Genomic DNA, 22,453 nt, shown 5'->3' with positions numbered 1-22,453 from the left:
ATGTTGTGGACTTCCTCCCTTAGCTCAGCAATCTGCTCCCACAGGACTCTTCGACTGAAGAAACAGACAACATACACAGACAAAATGGAGAGGGAATTACTTGTTATTACTGCATTATCCCACTGAGCTAAAGTCTACTTATCATCATGTACAGTGGGGAAAAAAAGTATTTAGTCAGCCACCAATTGTGCAAGTTCTCCCACTTAAAAAGATGAGAGAGGCCTGTAATTTTCATCATAGGTACACGTCAACTATGACAGACAAATTGAGAATTTTTTTTCCAGAAAATCACATTGTAGGATTTTTAATGAATTTATTTGCAAATTATGGTGGAAAATAAGTATTTGGTCACCTCCAAACAAGCAAGATTTCTGGCTCTCACAGACCTGTAACTTCTTCTTTAAGAGGCTCCTCTGTCCTCCACTCGTTACCTGTATTAATGGCACCTGTTTGAACTTGTTATCAGTATAAAAGACACCTGTCCACAACCTCAAACAGTCACACTCCAAACTCCACTATGGCCAAGACCAAAGAGCTGTCAAAGGACACCAGAAATAAAATTGTAGACCTGCACCAGGCTGGGAAGACTGAATCTGCAATAGGTAAGCAGCTTGATTTGAAGAAATCAACTGTGGGAGCAATTATTAGGAAATGGAAGACATACAAGACCACTGATAATCTCCCTCGATCTGGGGCAAGATCTTACCCCGTGGGGTCAAAATGATCACAAGAACGGTGAGCAAAAATCCCAGAACCACACGGGGGGACCTAGTGAATGACCTGCAGAGAGCTGGGACCAAAGCAACAAAGCCTACCATCAGTAACACACTACGCCGCCAGGGACTCAAATCCTGCAGTGCGAGACGTGTCCCCCTGCTTAAGCCAGTACATGTCCAGGCCCATCTGAAGTTTGCTAGAGTGCATTTGGATGATCCAGAAGAGGATTGGGAGAATGTCATATGGTCAGATGAAACCAAAATATAACTTTTTGTTAACTCAACTCGTCGTGTTTGGAGGACAAAGAATGCTGAGTTGCATCCAAAGAACACCATACCTACTGTGAAGCATGGTGGTGGAAACATCATGCTTTGGGGCTGTTTTTCTGCAAAGGGACCAGGACGACTGATCCGTGTAAAGGAAAGAATGAATGGGGCCATGTATCGTGAGATTTTGAGTGAAAACCTCCTTCCATCAGCAAGGGCATTGAAGATGAACCGTGGCTGGGTCTTTCAGCATGACAATGATCCCAAACACACCGCCCAGGCAACGAAGGAGTGGCTTCGTAAGAAGCATTTCAAGGTCCTGGAGTGGCCTAGCCAGTCTCCAGATCTCAACCCCATAGAAAATCTTTGGAGGGAGTTGAAAGTCCGTGTTGCCCAGCAACAGCCCCAAAACATCACTGCTCTAGAGGAGATCTGCATGGAGGAATGGGCCAAAATACCAGCAACAGTGTGTGAAAACCTTGTGAAGACTTACAGAAAACGTTTGACCTGTGTCATTGCCAACAAAGGGTATATAACAAAGTATTGAGAAACTTTTGTTATTGACCAAATACTTATTTTCCACCATAATTTGCAAATAAATTCATTAAAAATCCTACAATGTGATTTTCTGGAAAAAAAAATCTCATTTTGTCTGTCATAGTTGACGTGTACCTATGATGAAAATTACAGGCCTCTCTCATCTTTTTAAGTGGGAGAACTTGCACAACTGGTGGCTGACTAAATACTTTTTTCCCCCACTGTAAGTGTAGTTCACCAAACTATCCCCACTACACCTGTCACAATTTCAGACTGCCTTATCCAGATCTACCTGTGGTAGAGTTCCTGAGAGATGTGGTTGATGGCAGCCTGCCTCTGGATGTCTGAGGGGTGAGTGCTGGAGCAGGAGGCTTGGAGAGTGGGAGAGGAGCAGGGAGAGTGGGACAGGAGACTGCGCAGGTAGTGGAGCTCAGTGGAGACCTCATAGCGCAGGCCCTCAAAACGCTCCTCAAGGTGCTGGGCGGCTACATACGCAGCCAAATGGTGCACCTCGGCTGGAGGAACAAGGACAGGAGTACAGTTTATGTCATCGTTATGACAGTGCTATTTAGCCCTTATTACAGAGGGTTCAACTCAATAAAGAGTAACCCATGCAGTCAAAAACATTTAATAATCAGGGAATCAAGAGTCAGGTGTGGTTCAGGCATGATTGTGTTGTGTCCTCCCTTACATTGAAGGACTGCCATGGTATTGAGATCTGGGTCCTCTCTGCCTCGTGCTTGAACAGAGTTTTGCACAGGGAATCAATAGTCTACAAAACTGGAAATATTTATTGAAACAATATCTCCTGAATAAAACAGTAACCAATACAAGCCATCAAAGAAAACAGTAGACAATCGTGAATATGGCAAAAATGCATACTACATTCTACAGAAGGAAGCAGTCAGTCACCTTGGCTTGTGTTTCAACCTCTGACCTCATTCTTTCCACAACATCTCGGAGAGACTCCTGAGATTCACCTACTGCTACTAGAAGACAACACAAGAAAGTCAGTAAACAATGACCATACAGTATTACACCAGGCATTCTCAAGTTATGTTGTTTCTGATCATCACATTGACACAATAACACGTACACACCTTCATCAGGAGGGGGTGGTGGTTCAAACTGAAACAACAATCGACATTGTATTAAAAATCATTCTAACAAACTATTTTGGTACTACTGTATGACATTGAGTGCCAAATTTTTCAACTCACCAAGGCACTCTGGTCGTCCATGTCAACTGACCTGAGCCAAGTAAATTGTAAGTGGGTGGATAAAAAGGGTGTCACAATGACAAGGCAGGGCCGTAAAAATCGATATGGCCTATATCAGTGATGATTGGTTTGTGGGTTATAACTTTCACGTAATATTCATTCTGTAATAATGTGATTTGTAGATATTGCTTAGGGGGCGTGGTTAACATAAATTGGCGTTTGACATAGGAAGTGTTGTTCTAGTGTTCAATCAACGGGAGTTGAGAAAATAGTGTTTCCCTTCAGTCAACATAACACATCCAGATAGTTATTTTTCTGTTGAGAAAAAGAAGGAAAACAGGTAAGAAGCCTTTTTCCTCTCTTTGGAATGCACTGCAACATTACATGCATGCGCGCATTTAGAAGCAAACTTGTGTAACTCACCTAGCTAGCTAACGTCAGTTGTGCTAGCAAAATATGTAGTTTATCTGACAAATGCCATTCCACTGTCATGGTTTCCAATTCCCAAAATGTGATATTGCATTGAATTAAGTATGTAATCCTCAATTAACAGTGTATAATTTTTAGAATTTTAGTTAGCTAGCTATCCAACTTTGAAGTATTAGTCTTAGAAAACAGGTCAGAACTCTTATCTCTCGAAGCCACTATCACTTGCATGCTAATCAAGCTTTCCAGTCCTCAATCAATCAATCAATCAATTTTATTTTATATAGCCCTTCTTACATCAGCTAATATCTCGAAGTGCTGTACAGAAACCCAGCCTAAAACCCCAAACAGCTAGTAATGCAGGTGTAGAAGCACGGTGGCTAGGAAAAACTCCCTAGAAAGGCAAAACCTAGGAAGAAACCTAGAGAGGAACCAGGCTATGAGGGGTGGCCAGTCCTCTCAAATGATGCTGTTTCAAGGGGCTTCAAAGGTTTCTGTTGAATTAGAGGGCTTTTGAGTGGGGATTAAGTGTTTTTGTTTTGTGTTCCCAATGCTGTAATGAAACTTAATCAGTCATCTGGTTTGCTTGCTAACATCTATCTAGGGTTTTTTGTCCCCCAGATCAGTACCATGGTCACAGAAGGGGAGCCCACAGACTTGGTTAAAGTGCTGCACCTGCTGGTGCTGTCCTTCGCATGGGGAATGCAGTTGTGGGTCTCCTTTATAGCAGGTGATGACACTGGGATCGATAGGGGATGAGCAGAGGAAATCAGTTTGAGTGTTAGCAAAACCCTACAATCTAAGTGGCATATAAAAAAAAGCCAAGATTAAGAACTTGAGGCACAGTATGTCTCCCCATTTCTTTCACTTACATTATCCCTTTTCCCACCCACAGGTTTTGCACTGGTGAAGCAGGTAACACTGCACACCTTTGGGCTGGTGCAAAGCAAGCTGTTCCCTGTCTATTTCTATTGCCTACTGGGCAGCAACTCTGTCAGCCTTGCCGTGTATGCAGTCTACCACCCCAGAGAGCTGCTGGATTGGCACGAAAGCCTGCAGGTCATATCACATTATATATTGTAATTTAGGGCTGGATTCAATCTGTAACGCTGAAGCGTTAGATTGCGCGATCAAAATGTAATAATTATTTCAGATTTAGATAATGATTGTATCTACATTATAGACGTCATCTATGTCATTGACAATTCTGTATTAAAATTGTTCTTCCCCTATAGATGGCCCTGTACTTTGTGGCAGTCATCATGGCAGGTCTAAACGCACAGTGGTTCGGCCCGTCAGCCACAGAGGTCATGTTCAAGCTGCGGGAGGTGGAGCAGGAGCATGGCCTGGGGAACCAGATAGGGAGAGGGAGCCAGAAGGAAGCCTACGCCAAACTCCGGGAGCAGGACTCCAAGTACAAGGCATACAAGAGCACCTTTGGCCGCTATCATGGCCTGTCCAACCTATGCAACCTGATTGGGTTTATCTGCACAACCACCAACATAGTGTACACAGCTCTCAATTTACACTCCATTTAGAGATTATTTGTATATATATGTGGTGTTGTACTTGGTGACAGGTTTCCAAATTGTCTGTCAACAGTGCCTTGCAAAAGTATTCATCCTCCTTGGCGTTTTTCCTATTTTGTTGCATTCCAACCTATAATTTAAATCGATTTTTATTTGGATTTCATGTAATGGACATACACAAAATAGTCCAAATTGGTGAAGTGAAATGAAAAGAATTACCTTTAAAAAAAAATCGAACAAATAAATAACGGAAAAGTTGTGCGTGCATATGTATTCACCCCCTTTGCTATGAAGCCCCTAAATAAGATCTGGTACAACCAATTACCTTCAGAAGTAACATAATTAGTTAGATTGCGCACACAGGTGGACTTTATTTAAGTGTCACAGGATCTCAGTGTATGTATATATATATATATATATATATATATATATATACATACAGTGGGGAGAACAAGTATTTGATACACTGCCGATTTTGCAGGTTTTCCTACTTACAAAGCATGTAGAGGTCTGTAATTTTTATCATAGGTACACTTCAACTGTGAGAGACGGAATCTAAAACAAAAAATCCAGAAAATCACATTGTATGATTTTTAAGTAATTAATTTGCATTTTATTGCATGACATAAGTATTTGATCACCTACCAACCAGTAAGAATTCCGGCTCTCACAGACCTGTTAGTTTTTCTTTAAGAAGCCCTCCTGTTCTCCACTCATTACCTGTATTAACTGCACCTGTTTGAACTCGTTACCTGTATAAAAGACACCTGTCCACACACTCAATCAAACAGACTCCAACCTCTCCACAATGGCCAAGACCAGAGAGCTGTGTAAGGACATCAGGGATAAAATTGTAGACCTGCACAAGGCTTGGATGGGATACAGGACAATAGGCAAGCAGCTTGGTGAGAAGGCAACAACTGTTGGCGCAATTATTAAAAAATGGAAGAAGTTCAAGATGACGGTTAATCACCCTTGGTCTGGGGCTCCATGCAAGATCTCACCTCGTGGGGCATCAATGATCATGAGGAAGGTGAGGGATCAGCCCAGAACTACACGGCAGGACCTGGTCAATGACCTGAAGAGAGCTGGGACCACAGTCTCAAAGAAAAACATTAGTAACACACTACACCATCATGGATTAAAATCCTGCAGCGCACGCAAGGTCCCCCTGCTCAAGCCAGCGCATGTCCAGGCCCGTCTGAAGTTTGCCAATGACCATCTGGATGATCCAGAGGAGGAATGGGAGAACGTCATGTGGTCTGATGAGACAAAAATAGAGCTTTTTGGTCTAAACTCCACTCGCCGTGTTTGGAGGAAGAAGAAGGATGAGTACAACCCCAAGAACACCATCCCAACCATGAAGCATGGAGGTGGAAACATCATTCTTTGGGGATGCTTTTCTGCAAAGGGGACAGGACGACTGCACCGTATTGAGGGGAGGATGGATGGGGCCATGTATCGCGAGATCTTGGCCAACAACCTCCTTCCCTCAGTAAGAGCATTGAAGATGGGTCGTGGCTGGGTCTTCCAGCATGACAACGACCCGAAACACACAGCCAGGGCAACTAAGGAGTGGCTCCGTAAGAAGCATCTCAAGGTCCTGGAGTGGCCTAGCCAGTCTCCAGACCTGAACCCAATAGAAAATCTTTGGAGGGAGCTGAAAGTCCGTATTGCCCAGCGACAGCCCCGAAACCTGAAGGATCTGGAGAAGGTCTGTATGGAGGAGTGGGCCAAAATCCCTGCTGCAGTGTGTGCACACCTGGTGAAGACCTACAGGAAACGTATGATCTCTGTAATTGCAAACAAAGGTTTCTGTACCAAATATTAAGTTCTGCTTTTCTGATGTATCAAATACTTATGTCATGCAACAAAATGCAAATTAATTACTTAAAAATCATACAATGTGATTTTCTGGATTTTCCGTCTCTCACAGTTGAAGTGTACCTATGATAAAAATTACAGACCTCTACATGCTTTGTAAGTAGGAAAACCTGCAAAATCGGCAGTGTATCAAATACTTGTTCTCCCCACTGTATATATACACCTGTTCTGAAAGGCCCCAGAGTCTGCAACACCACTAAGCAAGGGGCACCACCAAGCAAGCGGCACCATGAAGACCAAGGAGCTCTCCAAACAGGTCAGGGACAAATTTGTACAGATCAGGGTTGGGTTATAAGTACAGATCAGGGTTGGGTTATAAAAAACTATCAGAAACTTTGAACATCCCACGGAGCACCATTTAAATCCATTACTAAAAAATGGAAAGAATATGGCACCACAACAAACCTGCCAAGAGAGGGCCGCCCACCAAAACTCACAGACCAGGCAAGGAGGGCATTAATCAGAGGCAACAAAGAGACCAAAGATAACCCTGAAGAAGCTGCAAAGCTCCACAGCGGAGATTGGAGTATCTGTCCATAGGACCACTTTAAGCCGTACACTCCACAGAGCTGGGCTTTACGGAAGAGTGGCCAGAAATATGGAAGAAGGTACTCTGGTCAGATGAGACTAAAATTGAGCTTTTTGACCATCAAGGAAAATGTCTGGCGCAAACCCAACACCTCTCATCACCCCGAGAACACCATCCCCACAGTGAAGCATGGTGGTGGCAGCATCATGCTGTGGGAATGTTTTTCATCAGCAGGGACTGGGAAACTGGTCAGAATTGAAGGAATGATGGATGGCGCTAAATACAGGGAAATTCTTGAGGGAAACATGTTTCAGTCTTCCAGAGATTTGAGACTGGGACGGAGGTTCACCTTCCAGCAGGACAATGACCCTAAGCATACTGCTAAAGCAACACTCAAGTGGTTTAAGGGGAAACATTTAAATGTCTTGGAATGGCCTAGTCAAAGCCCAGACCTCAAGCCAATTGAGAATCTGTAGTATGACTTAAAGATTGCTGTACACCAGCAGAACCCATCCAACATGAAGGAGCTGGAGCAGTTTTGCCTTGAAGAATGGGCAAAAATCCCAGTGGCTAGATGTGCCAAGCTTATAGAGACATACCCCAAGAGACTTGCAGCTGGAATTGCTGCAAAAGGTGGCTCTACAAAGTATTAACTTTGGGGGGGGAATAGTTATGCACGCTCAAGTTCTCTGTTTTTTTGTCTTATTTCTTGTTTGTTTCACACCCAAAAATATTTTCCATCTTCAAAGTGGTAGGCATGTTGTGTAAATCAAATGATACAAACCCCCCAAAAAATCCATTTTAATTCCAGGTTGTAAGGCAACAAAATAGGAAAAATGCCAAGGGGGGTGAATACTTTCGCAAGCCACTGTATGTATCAAGTGTTTCAGGGTTGGAGTGCTGATGTAGGATTTGTGATTGGTCAAAAGTCCAATTAGTGGGAAGAATATCAGAATTGGCTGCCTGTGTAAACACAGCCTTAGACATATTACATATGGGCCTGATCTTAGTTCAGCACTCCTAATCTGAGATGCTTGATGCATACGGCCCCAGAACATAACACTTCACCATAGTTTAGAAATGTACCTTTTTAATCTAATCGTTTCACCTGTCATTAGAAAACATAGCTCACAACGTCAAAGTATTCTTGGTCTTTCCCTTGTCAAACTGGGAAAGGATGAATGTGAAAATATATTTTTCAGAAGTAAATGATATACACTACCGGTCAAAAGTTTTAGAACACCTACTCATTCAAGGGTTTTTCTTTATTTGTACTATTTTCTACATTGTAGAATAGTAGTGAAGACATCAGAACTGTGAAATAACACATGGAATCATGTAGTAACCATAAAAAAGTGTTAAACAAATCAAAATATATTTTATATTTGAGATTCTTCAAATACATTTACATTTAACATTTTAGTCATTTAGCAGACGCTCTTATCCAGACGCTCTTACCAACTGAGCTACATCCCTGCCGGCCATTCCCTCCCCTACCCTGGACGACGCTGGGCCAATTGTGCGCCGCCCCATGGGTCTCCCGGTCGCGGCCGGCTACGACAGAGCCTGGATTCGAACCAGGATCTCTAGTGGCACAGCTAGCACTGCGATGCAGTGCCTTAGACCACTGCGCCACTCGGGAGGTGGCCACCCTTTGCCTTGATGACAGCTTTGCACACTCTTGGCATTCTCTCAACCAGCTTCATGAGGTAGTCACCTGGAATGCATTTCAATTAACAGGTGTGCCTTCTTAAAAGTTAATTTGTGGAATTTATTTCCTTCTTAATGCGTTTGAGTCAATCAGTTGTGTTGTGACAAGGTAGGGGTGGTATACAGAAGATAGCCCTATTTGGTAAAAGACCAAGTCCATATTATGGCAAGAACAGCTCAAATAAGCAAAGCGAAATGACAGTCCATCATTACTTTAAGACATGAAGGTCAGTCAATACGGAACATTTCAAGAACTTTGAACGTTTCTTTAAGTGCAGTCGCAAAAACCATCCAGCGCTATGATGAAACTGGCTCTCACGAGGACCGCCACAGGAATGGAAGACCCAGAGTTACCTCTGCTGCAGAGAATAAGTTCATTAGAGTTACCAGCCTCAGAAATTGCAGCCCAAATAAATGCTTCACAGAGGTCAAGTAACAGACACATCTCAATATCAACTGTTCAGAGGAGACTGTGTGAATCAGGCCTTCATGGTTGAATTTCTGCAAAGCAACCACTACTAAAGGACACCGATAAGAAGAAGAGACTTGCTTGGGCCAAGCAACACGAGCAATGGACATTAGACCGGTGAAGGTGAACTGATGATCTCTGCATGTGTATTTCCCACAGTAAAGCATGGAGGAGGTAGTGATATGGTGTGGGGGTGCTTTGCTGGTGACACTGTGATTTATTTAGAATTCAAGGCACACTTAACCAGCATGGCTACCACAGCATTCTGCAGCGATACGCCATCCCATCTGGTTTGGGCTTAGTGGGACTATCATTTGTTTTTCAACAGGACAATGACCCAACACACCTTCAGGCTGTGTAAGGGCTATTTTACCAAGAAGGAGAGTGATGGAGTGCTGCATCAGATAACCTGGCCTCCACAATCCCCCGACCTCAACCTAATTGAGATGGTTTGGGATGAGTCGGACCGCAGAGTGAAGGAAAAGCAGCCAACAAGTGCCCAGCATATGTGGTAAGACTGTTGGAAAAGCATTCAAGGTGAAGCTGGTTGAGAGAATGCCAAGAGTGTGCAAAGCTGTCATCAAGGCAAAGGGTGGCTATTTGAAGAATCTCAAATATAAAATAGATTTTAATTTGTTTAACACTTTTTTGGTTACTACATGATTCAATATGTGTTATTTCATAGTTTTGATGTCGTCACTATTATTCTACAATGTAGAAAATAGTCAAAATAAAGAAAAACCCTTGAATGAGTAGGTGTTCTAAAACTTTTGACCAGTAGTGTATATATTTTTTTATGTTAACATTAGTGATCCTCTGATTTCCCTACAGTTATTGTTCATTTTACATTGATGTACTTGAAGGGTAGAGCTGGAAGTAGAATGTGCAGTGATCCTGATAATGTTTTAAAACTGAGGTTTAAAACTTACACAGAACTTGTAGATACATTGTTTGTTTTTTAGAAGAGCCAAGATTCTGGAGTGTGTTATGAAATGATGGGACATTGTATTGCTTGTTACTTCCACTAGAGGTTAATGTCTGCAAATATATATATATTTTTTACAATCATTAGGAAAATGACTGGATATATTGAATCAACCTGGTGGCCAACTACAAGAAACGTCTGACCTCTGTGATAGCCAACAAGGGTTTTGCCACCAAGTACTAAGTCATGTTTTGCAGAGGGGTCAAATACTTATTTCCCTCATTAAAATGCAAATCAATTTATAACATTTTTGACATGCGTTTTTCTAGATTTTTGTTGTTGTTATTCTGTCTCTCACTGTTCAAATAAACCTACCATTAAAATTATAGATTGATCATTTCTTTGTCAGTGGGCAAACGTACAAAATCAGCAGGGGATCAAATACTTTTTACCCTCACTGTATGTATCTCTATTAGTGTTAATGTCAAACTACAATGTTGAGATTTTGACTCATAGAATAGTTAGTTTACTGTGGTAGATCATCATGATGAAACCGTTTGGTCTGGAAAGTACAGGGAGAGTGACAGTGTCATGGGAAATCTTGTTTGGATTCCTTATCATGCCTATACTGTATATCAAAGAATCTATATATTTCATTCAGCAGTCTGGGCCACTCCTCTCGGATCAGAAGGAAATACTTCCTCTTGAGATGAGCCTTGTCAGACATGCTTAAATGGCACCAGGAAATGGGATTATTTGAACTCCAGCGGTTCACCAACTCTCTGGTTAGGTGAGATTTCAAGAGAAATCTCTCCCTATGTAATTAGAGGTAAACCAGGCCACCAATTCTGGAGTTTCTCTTGGAGTGAACTAACACTTCCTGTTTACTTTTCAAAAAAAGGAAAAGAGATTACCTATAGATATACAGGTACACCACAACCAAACTCATTCACTCCCCATGTTATGTTACCCAAATACCACAGCAGGTCAATGAGCCACAGACTGGTGGTGTTGGTATGGTGGATATGGTGAGGCTGGAAGTAAGCCTTGTGAACTGGAAACTGAAAGTACCCATCATGTGCAGTAGTAGAAAAAACATTTCACACACTGCTGATTTCTGGAATTCCTAAGTAGTGACTTTATGAGTAAGTGTCTAAAACAGGGTTTCCCAAACTCTGTTCTGGATAAGTGCATATCCTTGACACTTCCTGGTTTTGGTTTTTGCCCTAACATTACATAGATGATATAAATAACCAACTAATCACTAAACTTTGATTATTTGAATTAGCTGTGTAGTGCTAGGGAAAAAAACTAAAGGTGCACCCAATGGGGGCCCCAGGACCGAGTTTGGGAAACCCTGGTCTAAAACACCAGGAAGTGTCAAGGATGTGCACTTATTCACTCATGGAAATAATTCTGATTTATTAACTGGTGGATGCTTTTCCAAAGTTGGCCTACAGTATCGGCACGAAAATATGAACTTTTTTTGCAGTGATCCCAATAATGTTGAGTTATACTTAATAAATTATGAGGTTGGCAGACTGCAGAGCATATCTATGAAATTCAGATCAGAAGACTGACCCAGCTGAGAATATTCCCTATTTTATTCAACAATTTAATACACATTAACATCAGTCAAACACAAACAAACTGTACATGCTGCCTTGATTTGTGAAAGCTCTTATTTACAAACAGGCTAGAGTTGAGTGAGGGATCATAAAGTACAGGAAATTTGCTCTCTGGAAGTGTGTGTGAGAGAGATTATAGCTCTGTGTGAATACTGTCCTGTGAGGTGGCCACTACACTGACTGCTGCGCTCTCGAAGGGTGCTCCTCTGTACACAAACGAGATCCGGGAGCTGACTGTTCTATTCCGCAAACGCTCAGAGGAAAACGGTGAGGCAGAAAGCGGTGGGCAAAAATAAAATTCAGGTTGTTTAAGAACCTAGGGAACTTTCACTCTTCACTTGAAAGGAAATAACATTGAAAGGAAAAGGCAAAGAAATTCCGTATCCAAGATTAGGTAAGTGGTTGGAAAAAGTTTGCTAAATATTTTCTGCGTTTTTGTCCAGCTTCCTTCATGTCCAAATGAAAATGATTTGCTGGGCATTGTATTCTCGTTTACTCTTCTCATTTACTTAACTCCATTGGATTTTTACATGTTTCTATAATGTGACAACAGGTTTTCGAGCCACTTACTAGTGTTGCCACCGCCAATTATCCTCGAGCACCTGGTGCGATATGAAGTACCGAACGACAAATTGTCAGCTATGGATTTTCTTCACCCCCATTCTTTGCATAGGGTCTACTTTGGCAGTTCTGTTTCATACAGAGAAATAGCTGTCAAACTCTAGGCGGCAGTTCCCTTCTCCCTACAGTTTTCAGCCATTAGCTTCACCCACAGACTACTCTTGTGAACTAAAATCCCGACGCTGTGTTTCAACGTTTAGAAACGTTGAAACGCTCGATAGCTAATTAGCACAGGTGGTCGCCTCTTGTCTTCAGTGAACAAGCTCTGTGATATGGCCTTGTGGGAACACTAACCCTATCAATGTGTGTATCAATTTAACCTTTTCGTTTTTAGAAAATTATTTCTCACTGATATGAAAGATAATTATGCTTCGAAAACCGTACCGCAAGTGAAGCTTGTTACTGTTCAGATTGAGCGTCGGGGCCTTAAACAAAACTCCCCCATACAGAAGATGCCTTCGTCCAATGACTTTATGTGTAATGTAATGAAACAGAGTCATTATCAAGGGCTTATAGAGATGGAGAATGGTCACTTGACAACTTTCAGTAGAGTGGGTGAGTTTGACCCAAAAGTAAAGGCCTACTTATTGTGCTATTAATTTGAGCTTGTCCAGGTATATTGAAACCATTACATTTTACCAATGTACTTCCCTCACCTGTGTTTACGACCATTATTTTATAGGGAACAGCAGACCCGTCGCCAGACCTCAGTCTTAAGGGGGGCATATGAAATGCATGGGAGGGCAGGGCACAATTATTATTAGCCTACAGTACATATATTTAATAATAAATTCCCTCAAGTGGGGGGGGGCACAAGCATTTTGGGGGGCGGGCCCGGCCCCCTATGGCCCGCCCATAGCGACAGGTGTGGGGAACAGACAGCTGCCAACCAGTCAAGAGTTAATTTCCTACAACAGCCAGGGAGTCAGTGAACTCGAGGGACCTTACTCAGCAAACAGTGCCAGCTGAGACCAGCTAGGCCTATTCACCATAATGGCCTCTATTTGTTTTACAGAACTAATGCTTCTCCAGTGCATAAACAATTACTCCCATTTCAACTCTACTAAGTGGAGGCCTGTTCTGTGATGACAGTGATATCTGTCCCGTCAGAGATGTACCCGATTATTGTGGCAGATGGCGTGGCATGCCAGTATTAAATTCATCACCCCCTACTCAAAGTCATCTAATGCTACTTGTCCACAAAGAGTTGTGGCCACGTGTTTCTCAACACTTCATCATTCAGTAACTTTGGTCTCTAATATCTTGGAGAATAATTTGGACAGTATGACTGCAACATTGGGATGGATTATATAATATCATTATGGTACAACTGGATATTGAATTGAGCGCTATTGGATAATGTAGGCTAGTCATTGTCTCAGTAGTACAACAGTTGTCACAGATTTAGGGTAGAAAAATATTTTCCCAAAATATTATTTTGCCTTAAGATTTCTTGAGCAACAGTGTAAATGTGCATGACGTGACCAGGATTTAGCAGGCTTACGTTCTGAGGGGAAAACAACATATGATCCAATGGGTTTCCCGCATATTCTTTGTACACACAGTGTGGAACTTATGATCCAATTACTTTAGACCCACAAAGCTATGGTCAGATGAAAGTTTGACTGGTGCCTTGTGATAGGGGATTATAGTACAGACCTGCCTTTTGCACAGTATCTTTACAAAATCATTTTGGCCATTACATCATGCAGTTGCCTTATTTAACACATTTACCACACAGCTCATCCCCCATGTTATAAGTAAGTGGCAGTGACTCACTATCACACACACCTATAATCTCTGTGGGCACAAACATGGAATCATAGAGATACAGCTTCAACAAGAGCTTTTCTTTGCCCCACAATACTGTCTGTGGACCGTCCTCTACATTCCCCTTTGTTGTGAAATATCACTACTTTTTGAGATGGCCGTGCTGAGCTAGCTGGCCTGGCCCACTAATGGGCCTGGCGGCTTTGTTCTGGACCGGTCTCCAAGGAGGAGTCCTCATCAGAGGGAAGCTGTGGTGTGCAGCCCTGATCGATCAGCTGAGGACAAGGGGGAGGCATGGACTCTCCTTTCACGCCCATGCCTTGCAGTCATTACATCCTCCCACTTTTAGGAATGAGTGACGGACACTAAAAGGTCTTTATGGTGTGCAACTTAATACCCAGTGGCAGATGCTGCAGCCTGCAAGTGACTGAGTCATAATAGCTATGACATGAGCAGGTTTTGAAAACTCCCCGCAACCTCCCTTTCATTACTGGTTCATAACAATTTAGGGGACTGGGACTGGGCCTGGCCTATGTTGATTTTACATAACTGTTGAGTTGTATTGGTATGAAATTCAAATAATCCTGATGATTTGGTCCTCTGTAGAGCATGGCGCTTGTAACGCCAGGGTAGTGGGTTCGATCCCCGGGACCACCCATACGTAAAAATGTATGCACACATGACTGTAAGTCGCTTTGGATAAAAGTGTCTGCTAAATGGCATATTATTATTATTATTATTAATTCACCCTGAGCTGTAGTATCACCTCTCACACCTCTGCCTTCCCCTCTAGATGGCGTCAGTGAATGACTCTCGCCTTCAGCAGCAGCCTGCTCAGAAGGATGCGGCTGACCAGAACTTTGACTACATGTTCAAGCTGCTGATCATTGGCAACAGCAGTGTGGGGAAGACCAGCTTCCTGTTCCGCTATGCTGATGACTCCTTCACCTCAGCCTTCGTGTCCACCGTGGGCATAGACTTCAAGGTCAAGACCGTCTTCCGCAATGACAAGAGGATAAAGCTACAGATATGGGTGAGTTAGCCTTATGCATTTTGTCCCACATGCCAGCTATGGTCTCTACAACATGATTGCCACCTTTGTGCCACATTTTTGCCATCATAGTGGACTCTCATACACATCCCATCAAAAGAGGAAAGTTGTCTTCTATATTAAACCGGAATATAAATCCATAGGCCAAATCCTTTGCTATTGAATAGAGTTTTTCTGACTGAGATGGCTGATAATTCTATAGTGGGTCAATCACCAACTTTAATCTGCAAGGCCTTTGCATTTTACCCAGTGGTGTAAAGTAACTACGTAAAAATACTTTGAAGTACTACTTAAGTCGTTTTTGGGGGGCATCTGTACTTTACTATTTATATTTGACAAATTTTACTCCACTTTATTCCTAAAGAAAATATGTACTTTTTACTCCCATACATTTCCCCTGACACCCAAAAGTACACATTACATTTAGAATGCTCAGGCAGGACAGCAATATGGTCTAATTCACACACCTATCAATATAACGCCTCTGGCAGACTCACTAAACACAAAAACTGCGTTTTCAAAAGATGTCTGAGTGGTGGAGTGTGCCCCAGGCTCTATGTAAATTATGCCATCAGGTTTGCTTAATATAAGGAATTAGATTTATAGCGTGTCATTTTTACTTTGACACAAGTATGACAATTGAGTACTTTTTCCACCACTGTATTTAAGTACATTTAAAACCAGATATTTTAAGACTTTTACTTAAGTAGTATTTTACTGGGTGACTTTCACTTGAGTCATTTTCTATTAAGGTATCTTTACTTTTATTCAAGTATGACAATTGAGTACTTTTTCCACCAATGATTTTTCTCTCCATCTCTCTTGTATGTTTTGCTGAAAACTTGCTTTCAGTTTCTCATCTCAAACTACTGCAATGTGTTGCTGCTGCTGGTACCACATGTTCTAGACACTTTAAGGCTGTGTTTGGACAGGCAGACCAATTCTGATCTTTTTTCCACTAATTGGTCTTTTGACCAACCACATCAGATCTTTTCATAGATCTTTTTCAGAGCTGACCTGATTGGTCAAAAGACCAATTAGTGGAAAAAATATCAGATTCTGTGGAAATACTTGAATAACAGGGCTACCAGATTTGTCCATACATTTCTTTCTATGGAGCCTAGTCCCCTGACGTCTGAAAGTGTTTCAATGCAAACTAGTTCCACGTACAGTGAAGGCTGTTTAAACATATGATTAAACAAGACAAACATCCTATATGGTATTGTATTGTATTCAATGATCAAGATGAATCAGCAGCAAACGTGTCCACACCAATGTACACACAAACCAAGCTGACTGACGCACTGACCCGGTTTCCACCTCTGACACATGATTTGGCTTAATGTTGTCAGCGGTGGCCGGTAGCACTGAATGCCATCTGATGAACATCCAGTGAGTTTCAAATCAGAGAAGAATAAAACTCTCCTCAGTTTACTTCAGTGTACTTTGAAGGTGTGGAAGTGTCCATTAAATGAGCCCTGGCTTCGAGAGCAAGTGTACAGTTAATGCTCAACCCTATCCGGAATGGCCAGGGGGTGTTTTAATCCACAGCGTCCTGTTTTCACTCAAACCCTCTGAGCCTCACCTCTCTATGAAGAGTGAACAGGTGGTGCCCTGTCCACATTGCTGCAAGCTTTCCTCCTTTTGTGTAGCATGAGAAAGGCTTTAAATTATCTTTATCATGGTTTTAAAAACTTTCTCAACCTGGACCATACTGTTTATTCTAGGAGGATACACCACATGGCAATATGTCAACTGCACAATGGCACACACACCTGGTGTCGGAACCACAAAGCACAGGGCTTAGAGTGTGTCCCTGCTTTGTGTGGGCGGCAGGACCAGGTGACGCATGCTGAGAAGGGTCCTAGTGACATCAATGGCTCCGACCCCCAACCATTTTACACTCACTGTCATCATGCATATGCTTTTGGACCGGCGGACCGTCTTTTGTTTACTTTGTGTATAGATAGTTATGGAGACAGTGTGAGCCATGGGGACAGTGTATTTGGTTAGTGCTACCGTAAGTTCCATTACCCTGCCAAATATTTCATCATGTCTGCACATATCAGATAAGAAGATATGCATCTGGTAGCTTTCATACATAAATGACGCAGACTCTCCTTCTGGGTAAGGTCATTTAACAGAAGTACCCCGCTGCGGATACTCTGACTCACACACTTACAGAGCACTTGTCTCTCTAGCCCGGCACCTGCTTTATGTTAAGAACAGCTCTATTTCTTGCAATCTCTAAATCGGTGGCAGTTCGTTTGGGCTGACTACCCTGCACACTATTAGTCCTAATAAAACATTCATAAACCTCAGTGACCCTACTGTTACCTGGGCAACCTCCCCCCATCCATCCCCCTCACTCATGATTCAGTGATGTAAAGTCCTCTGATGCAAATGAGGGACCCAGGCCAGGTTACCAAGCGACGGCCAAGGATAGTTGCCATGCCAACTTAATCCCCTCACCTGTTTGACAATTTGTTTCATGTTAACCTTTTCCAGGGAAGCAACTCTGACATCACACTCAACCTCTACTTAATTGAAAGATGTTTCCAATAAACAGGTGTCTACAGCTCTGCGGCACCAGAGAGCTGTTAGACATCTGACGCTCTCTGTGTTCTTTTTATTCTCACTGGGTTTTTGTTAGTGGGCCAGGGTTTGGTGTTTGACAAGAAGTTATGTTGATGGACATGGCATATGTAGATGTTACTCTGTTTAATCATGTATCTGACAATTTAATTTCTAATAGTCTGAAGTTCACAGTGGCTTTGGGTGGGAAGGTTTAGGCTGATAGGACAATTTAAAGGACAAGGCACTGTATCACAAAAGTATGTTTGTTTATGTCAAATATCCATTTTGTATGTTTTTTTAAATTAATCATTGTAGACTTTTCTAGACTTGCTGAATATTTACAAGCGTATACATACACACACACACACAGTCACCTCTAGCGTCTCAATTCTGTAGGCCTTAGTCAATATTGCCCCCTTCTGGTCTCACAAAATACCACACAATTTAACATGTTCCCAAACCTGACCTGTTTGCTGTAAACACAGTAAAGAATGACCATCCATCATGTACCCCACAGGACACAGCGGGGCAGGAGCGCTACCGTACCATCACCACAGCCTACTACAGAGGAGCCATGGGCTTCCTGCTCATGTATGACATCACCAACCAGGACTCCTTCAACGCAGTTCAGGACTGGTGAGTGAAAGGTGTAAGGTTCCATCATTTCAATATTGACCCTGCTGCCTTCTCAGACTGTGCATTTGTCTACTCTCACCTCTGTCATACAGGGCAAGTCAGATTAAGACATACTCTTGGGACAATGCACAGGTGATCCTGGTGGGAAACAAGTGTGAACTGGAGGATGACAGGCTAGTCCCCACAGAGGATAGCCAGAGACTGGCCGAAGAGCTTGGTGAGTACTGTCCACGACAGCATGCTGTCTTCGCAAAGACTATACACCAAGAGGTCATACAACCACAGCATACTGACCTCATGAGAACACACTTACACACAGATATAGCAGAGGACACAGAACACTTAAGCCTAAATATCTCATCTGCTTTTCTTGAAATCTCTCCACAATAAGTAATTGCTCTACTCTATTTCCCTGTCTCTGTCTGACAGGGTTCCAGTTCTTCGAGGCCAGCGCCAAGGACAACATCAACGTGAAGCAGGTGTTTGAGCGGCTGGTAGACGTCATCTGTGAGAAGATGAACGAGAGCATGGACGGAGATGCCAACCTGATGTCCATCCACAGGGGCACCAGTCTACAGGACTCGCCCCCAGAGAACCATGGGGGCTGTGGCTGCTAAATACCGCCTCACTCCTCCTCACAGCCCCGTCACTGTGCCTAAAGTATAGAGAGTACACCTCTCAAACTACACCCCAACCTCACACCCCCTAACACAGCCACTACAGTGAAAACCATAAAGCAGCTAGCTGAAATAACCATCGGTCCCCTCCCCTCCCCTCGGTCAATCCAGCGCTATCCCCTGCTCTACTTCCTGTCCCCGCTGAAAAGGCCCCATCTCTCTTGTGTACTGTGGCCTTCACACAGTAGTTCTGTGGTGGGCTGGTATTCATCCGAGTCCCCCCCTCCCCCAACTGCCTCTACCACATGGCCTCCCCTCTGCTCTTCTGGCAAACATTTTTTAAGTATTTATTGTGAGAAACCATTATTTAATGGCTTTACTTTTAAAGCAAAGCTAGTTCAATCAGCTTAAAGAAATGCCAATGTGAAGAATATTTGTTATAATTAAATCGTTTCCAGTCATTATTTTAGGTAATTGTTGTGTTCAGAGTTTAATGAATGAAAATAATAGTTTAAGACTCAAATAGAGCAGAAGGTGCTTTTGTCTTGGATGCCCCTTGGCTAGGTGCTCTGCTTTGAATGTATTCATTGGACTAAACTTCTCAGAATCCAAAACCAGATAGAAAGAAGACAGCACCCCAAAACCTGTTAACAATCCAACGAAAATCCACGTTTTGCTGTCATATTTCGGCTGTTGTATGACCGAATTAAGTCTTGAACAGCGCAAATATGTCAGCACAAAATGGCTAAGGAAAACTAAATGGTTAAAATGAAGTGTGGGGTTGTCATTGTTGTACCCTTTGGAGTGCTGCCTTTTTCTTACTGTCCAACGGTCTGGTCTTGACTAATTAATTCCAGCGTATCCTTGCTCAAAATCTAGATGGAACTGTTATTAATGAATCAGATAACATCATCCAGACAATCACAAAACGGAGTTATTCTGCTGCTTTGGCCTTTTGCTTCCTTATTTACCTGACCTCCATGCTTTACTCTGTGACACTGAAGATGCCATTTTGCCATGTCCTCAGAATAATTGTGCGCTACTACTCGAAACTTTCTTAACCACTACTGCTTACGGGAAAGAGACGGTGAATCGGTCAAAGTATGAGATTCTGTTCCAAACAATGTTAGAGCAATATTGGCCTTGAGTTGTGCTCCAGGACGTTTGTCTGGGAGGAAGTCGTATAACACTAGTGACACTGACGCGAGTCACGTGACCTGCTCTGGCATGTCCTCGCTCACCCCTCTGTGCCACCCTTCCTACTCACTGTTCTTACACTATCCAACCCGATTGCACAAGGCTTCTCAACAGTGTGTCCTGTCCCGTAATCTGGATGTGCCAGTGTAAACTGCCTGCATTACTTGCATGATGTTACTGTACTGTTCTTACATCTAAGTTACTGTCTATGAAGTAGCCTAATTAAAGTGTGGTGATTGGCCAAGCATGACACACATGCAAATTCATTTTCTAAATTATATGCTCAAACTGAAAGACCAATGGTGCACCCAAAGAATGTACAGTACATTCCATTGTACTGCTTGGATGGCTCCAGTGCCCCAGCGCTTCAGAAGAAAAAAGAACTTGTGGGATACAAGGCCCAACTGGACTAGAGACATGCATCTCCCCCATGTCTCTTCTCTGGCCCTCTGTTACTAACAGACACTGCCATTTCCCTATCACTAGCCCCACACTGATCACTGGCCATCCGTTAGGGTCAGGCACTGTCTCTGCATGATAGCAGCCTTATGTTTTCATGCCAAAGCACCGCTAAAGCTGAGGGGTTGGGTCAAAGCCCGCCAAAAGTATTCATGAGCGCTTACTCTCTCCCATTGCTTATCACAAAGACAGACTTATCCATCTGGGTGCACTGCTGATGCTGACTCGCTGTTTGATATTAGCTGGCTGATTTTATCAAGTTATCTCCCCTTTTCATCTCCTACCACGAGCAAGTGGTCTCGTTGTGGTGTGAAACATTGTACTGTAGACTTATAACTTAACCTTTATAGCTGTGTAAAAACACTAGACCCACATTCCATCTACATTATGCCCAAGTTGTAAAGCATTCTCCTGGGTGGTGTTTGTCAGTGTATTTAAAGTGTTTTTCTTTCTGCTGCTGAAGGTAACTGGATTGAAAGTGGTGAGGTTTTACTGAAAGTCCTGAGGAGGACTTCTCTAAATCACATGCTGATGCGCTGATGCACTGATACCCAGTTTATCTAAAGTCCTCAATGTCAGTTGATTAAAGAACTACCAAATGGTAGTACTCTGTCCCATAACATATTTTTTTGATAATTATGTTCAACATCTAAAAAGTTGTTTAAGTGGAAGTAATTTTATCCTTTATTTTTTTCTGTGGAATTGGTTAGTCTTTATGTGTTGTCTTGCATTCCATAGGTTATATAGGAGGTTTGTTATACTATTAAGGGGGAACCATACTGTTTTGTGTCTTAATGTATATTTGTTTTGTTCCTATTGAAGGTTCTGGAACTGTTTGATGGAAAGTCTTATTAGAAAAGGCATATACATTGAATATGTGTTTATGAAAATAAAGACTATTCATTACAAAATAAATGCTGAGTTGTTGTTTTATTGTGCAATCCTGATGCTAAATCGTTTAGATGATTAGAACTTGTGAAAGCACAACATCTATGCATTCAAGCGGACAAAGGCTTGAGACCCATGTTCTATGGTGGTACCATCTATAATTTATGGCCTTACATCCTACCTCCCTTCCCCATTGGATAAAGGGGGGTTTGTGGTGTTTCTTTATCTAACGACACAGAAAACCACACTGCCGTGGTCCTCCTCAACAATAAGAGGTTTCCTGGTGCCCTTTCCTGTCACCTACCAGTTACCCACAGCCTTTGTGTCCTTTGCAGTTAATCTCCTTGCAATGTTTTGTAACATTTTAATATTTTTACATCATAGTGTAGTCTTACATCATATACTGGTGCCTACTAGAGTTATCAGTGATCTTCCTTAGTGCCAAATGAGGAGGAATCCTCAGCCTGAGCCCACTAAAGTCAAGTGATGTAAGGCAAGGCTAAATTACATTCAAATGATGTAGGGTTGGGATGAGTCTAAACGCCCCCATGCTTATCACGGGACACTACTCCTTGCAATACAGATATCGCAGGTCGAGCTCAAAAACATGGGTGTAGGTCAGAGATAAGAGACCGTTTACGTGAGTTGTGAGTTCACTGGCTCCATGTGTGGTTTCAGTTATTAGGCCTACACTTGTACCCTATTACCTGTGTATGTCTGCCACGTGCCTCCTTTGTTCCTCACAATAAGGAACCTCAATTATGCATGTTGAAAAAATTGCCCACTACAACTAAATG

General features: G+C 42.5%; 2 protein-coding genes across 3 annotated transcripts; both read left to right on the top strand.

Annotated features, from left to right (window-relative positions):
* The first annotated feature begins 2,958 nt into the window (after positions 1–2,958).
* Positions 2,959–5,056, top strand: LOC311101565 (transmembrane protein 205-like). Of its 2 annotated transcripts, none has more exons than XM_084142694.1 (4): positions 2,959–3,080; positions 3,771–3,896; positions 4,062–4,225; positions 4,402–5,056. In XM_084142694.1, exons 2-4 carry the CDS (start codon positions 3,797–3,799, stop codon positions 4,702–4,704), a joined length of 567 nt encoding a protein of 188 aa, XP_083998820.1. In that variant the 5' UTR covers positions 2,959–3,080; positions 3,771–3,796; the 3' UTR covers positions 4,705–5,056. The 2 variants fall into 2 exon arrangements, with proteins under 2 accessions (XP_083998820.1, XP_083998821.1); XM_084142695.1 differs by having other exon boundaries at positions 2,977–3,080; positions 3,788–3,896.
* Positions 5,057–12,070: 7,014 nt separating this feature from the next.
* On the top strand, positions 12,071–21,674 carry LOC311101554 (ras-related protein Rab-3D-like). Its single transcript, XM_084142688.1, has 5 exons — positions 12,071–12,234; positions 15,025–15,264; positions 18,377–18,495; positions 18,588–18,712; positions 18,925–21,674. Exons 2-5 carry the CDS (start codon positions 15,025–15,027, stop codon positions 19,110–19,112), a joined length of 672 nt encoding a protein of 223 aa, XP_083998814.1. The 5' UTR covers positions 12,071–12,234; the 3' UTR covers positions 19,113–21,674.
* Positions 21,675–22,453: the final 779 nt, after the last annotated feature.

Source organism: Coregonus lavaretus (genome assembly GCF_964263955.1).
Source record: "Coregonus lavaretus genome assembly, chromosome: 2".
Classification (NCBI taxonomy): Eukaryota; Metazoa; Chordata; class Actinopteri; order Salmoniformes; family Salmonidae; genus Coregonus; species Coregonus lavaretus.
This window is presented reverse-complemented; position numbering and strand designations above follow the sequence as displayed.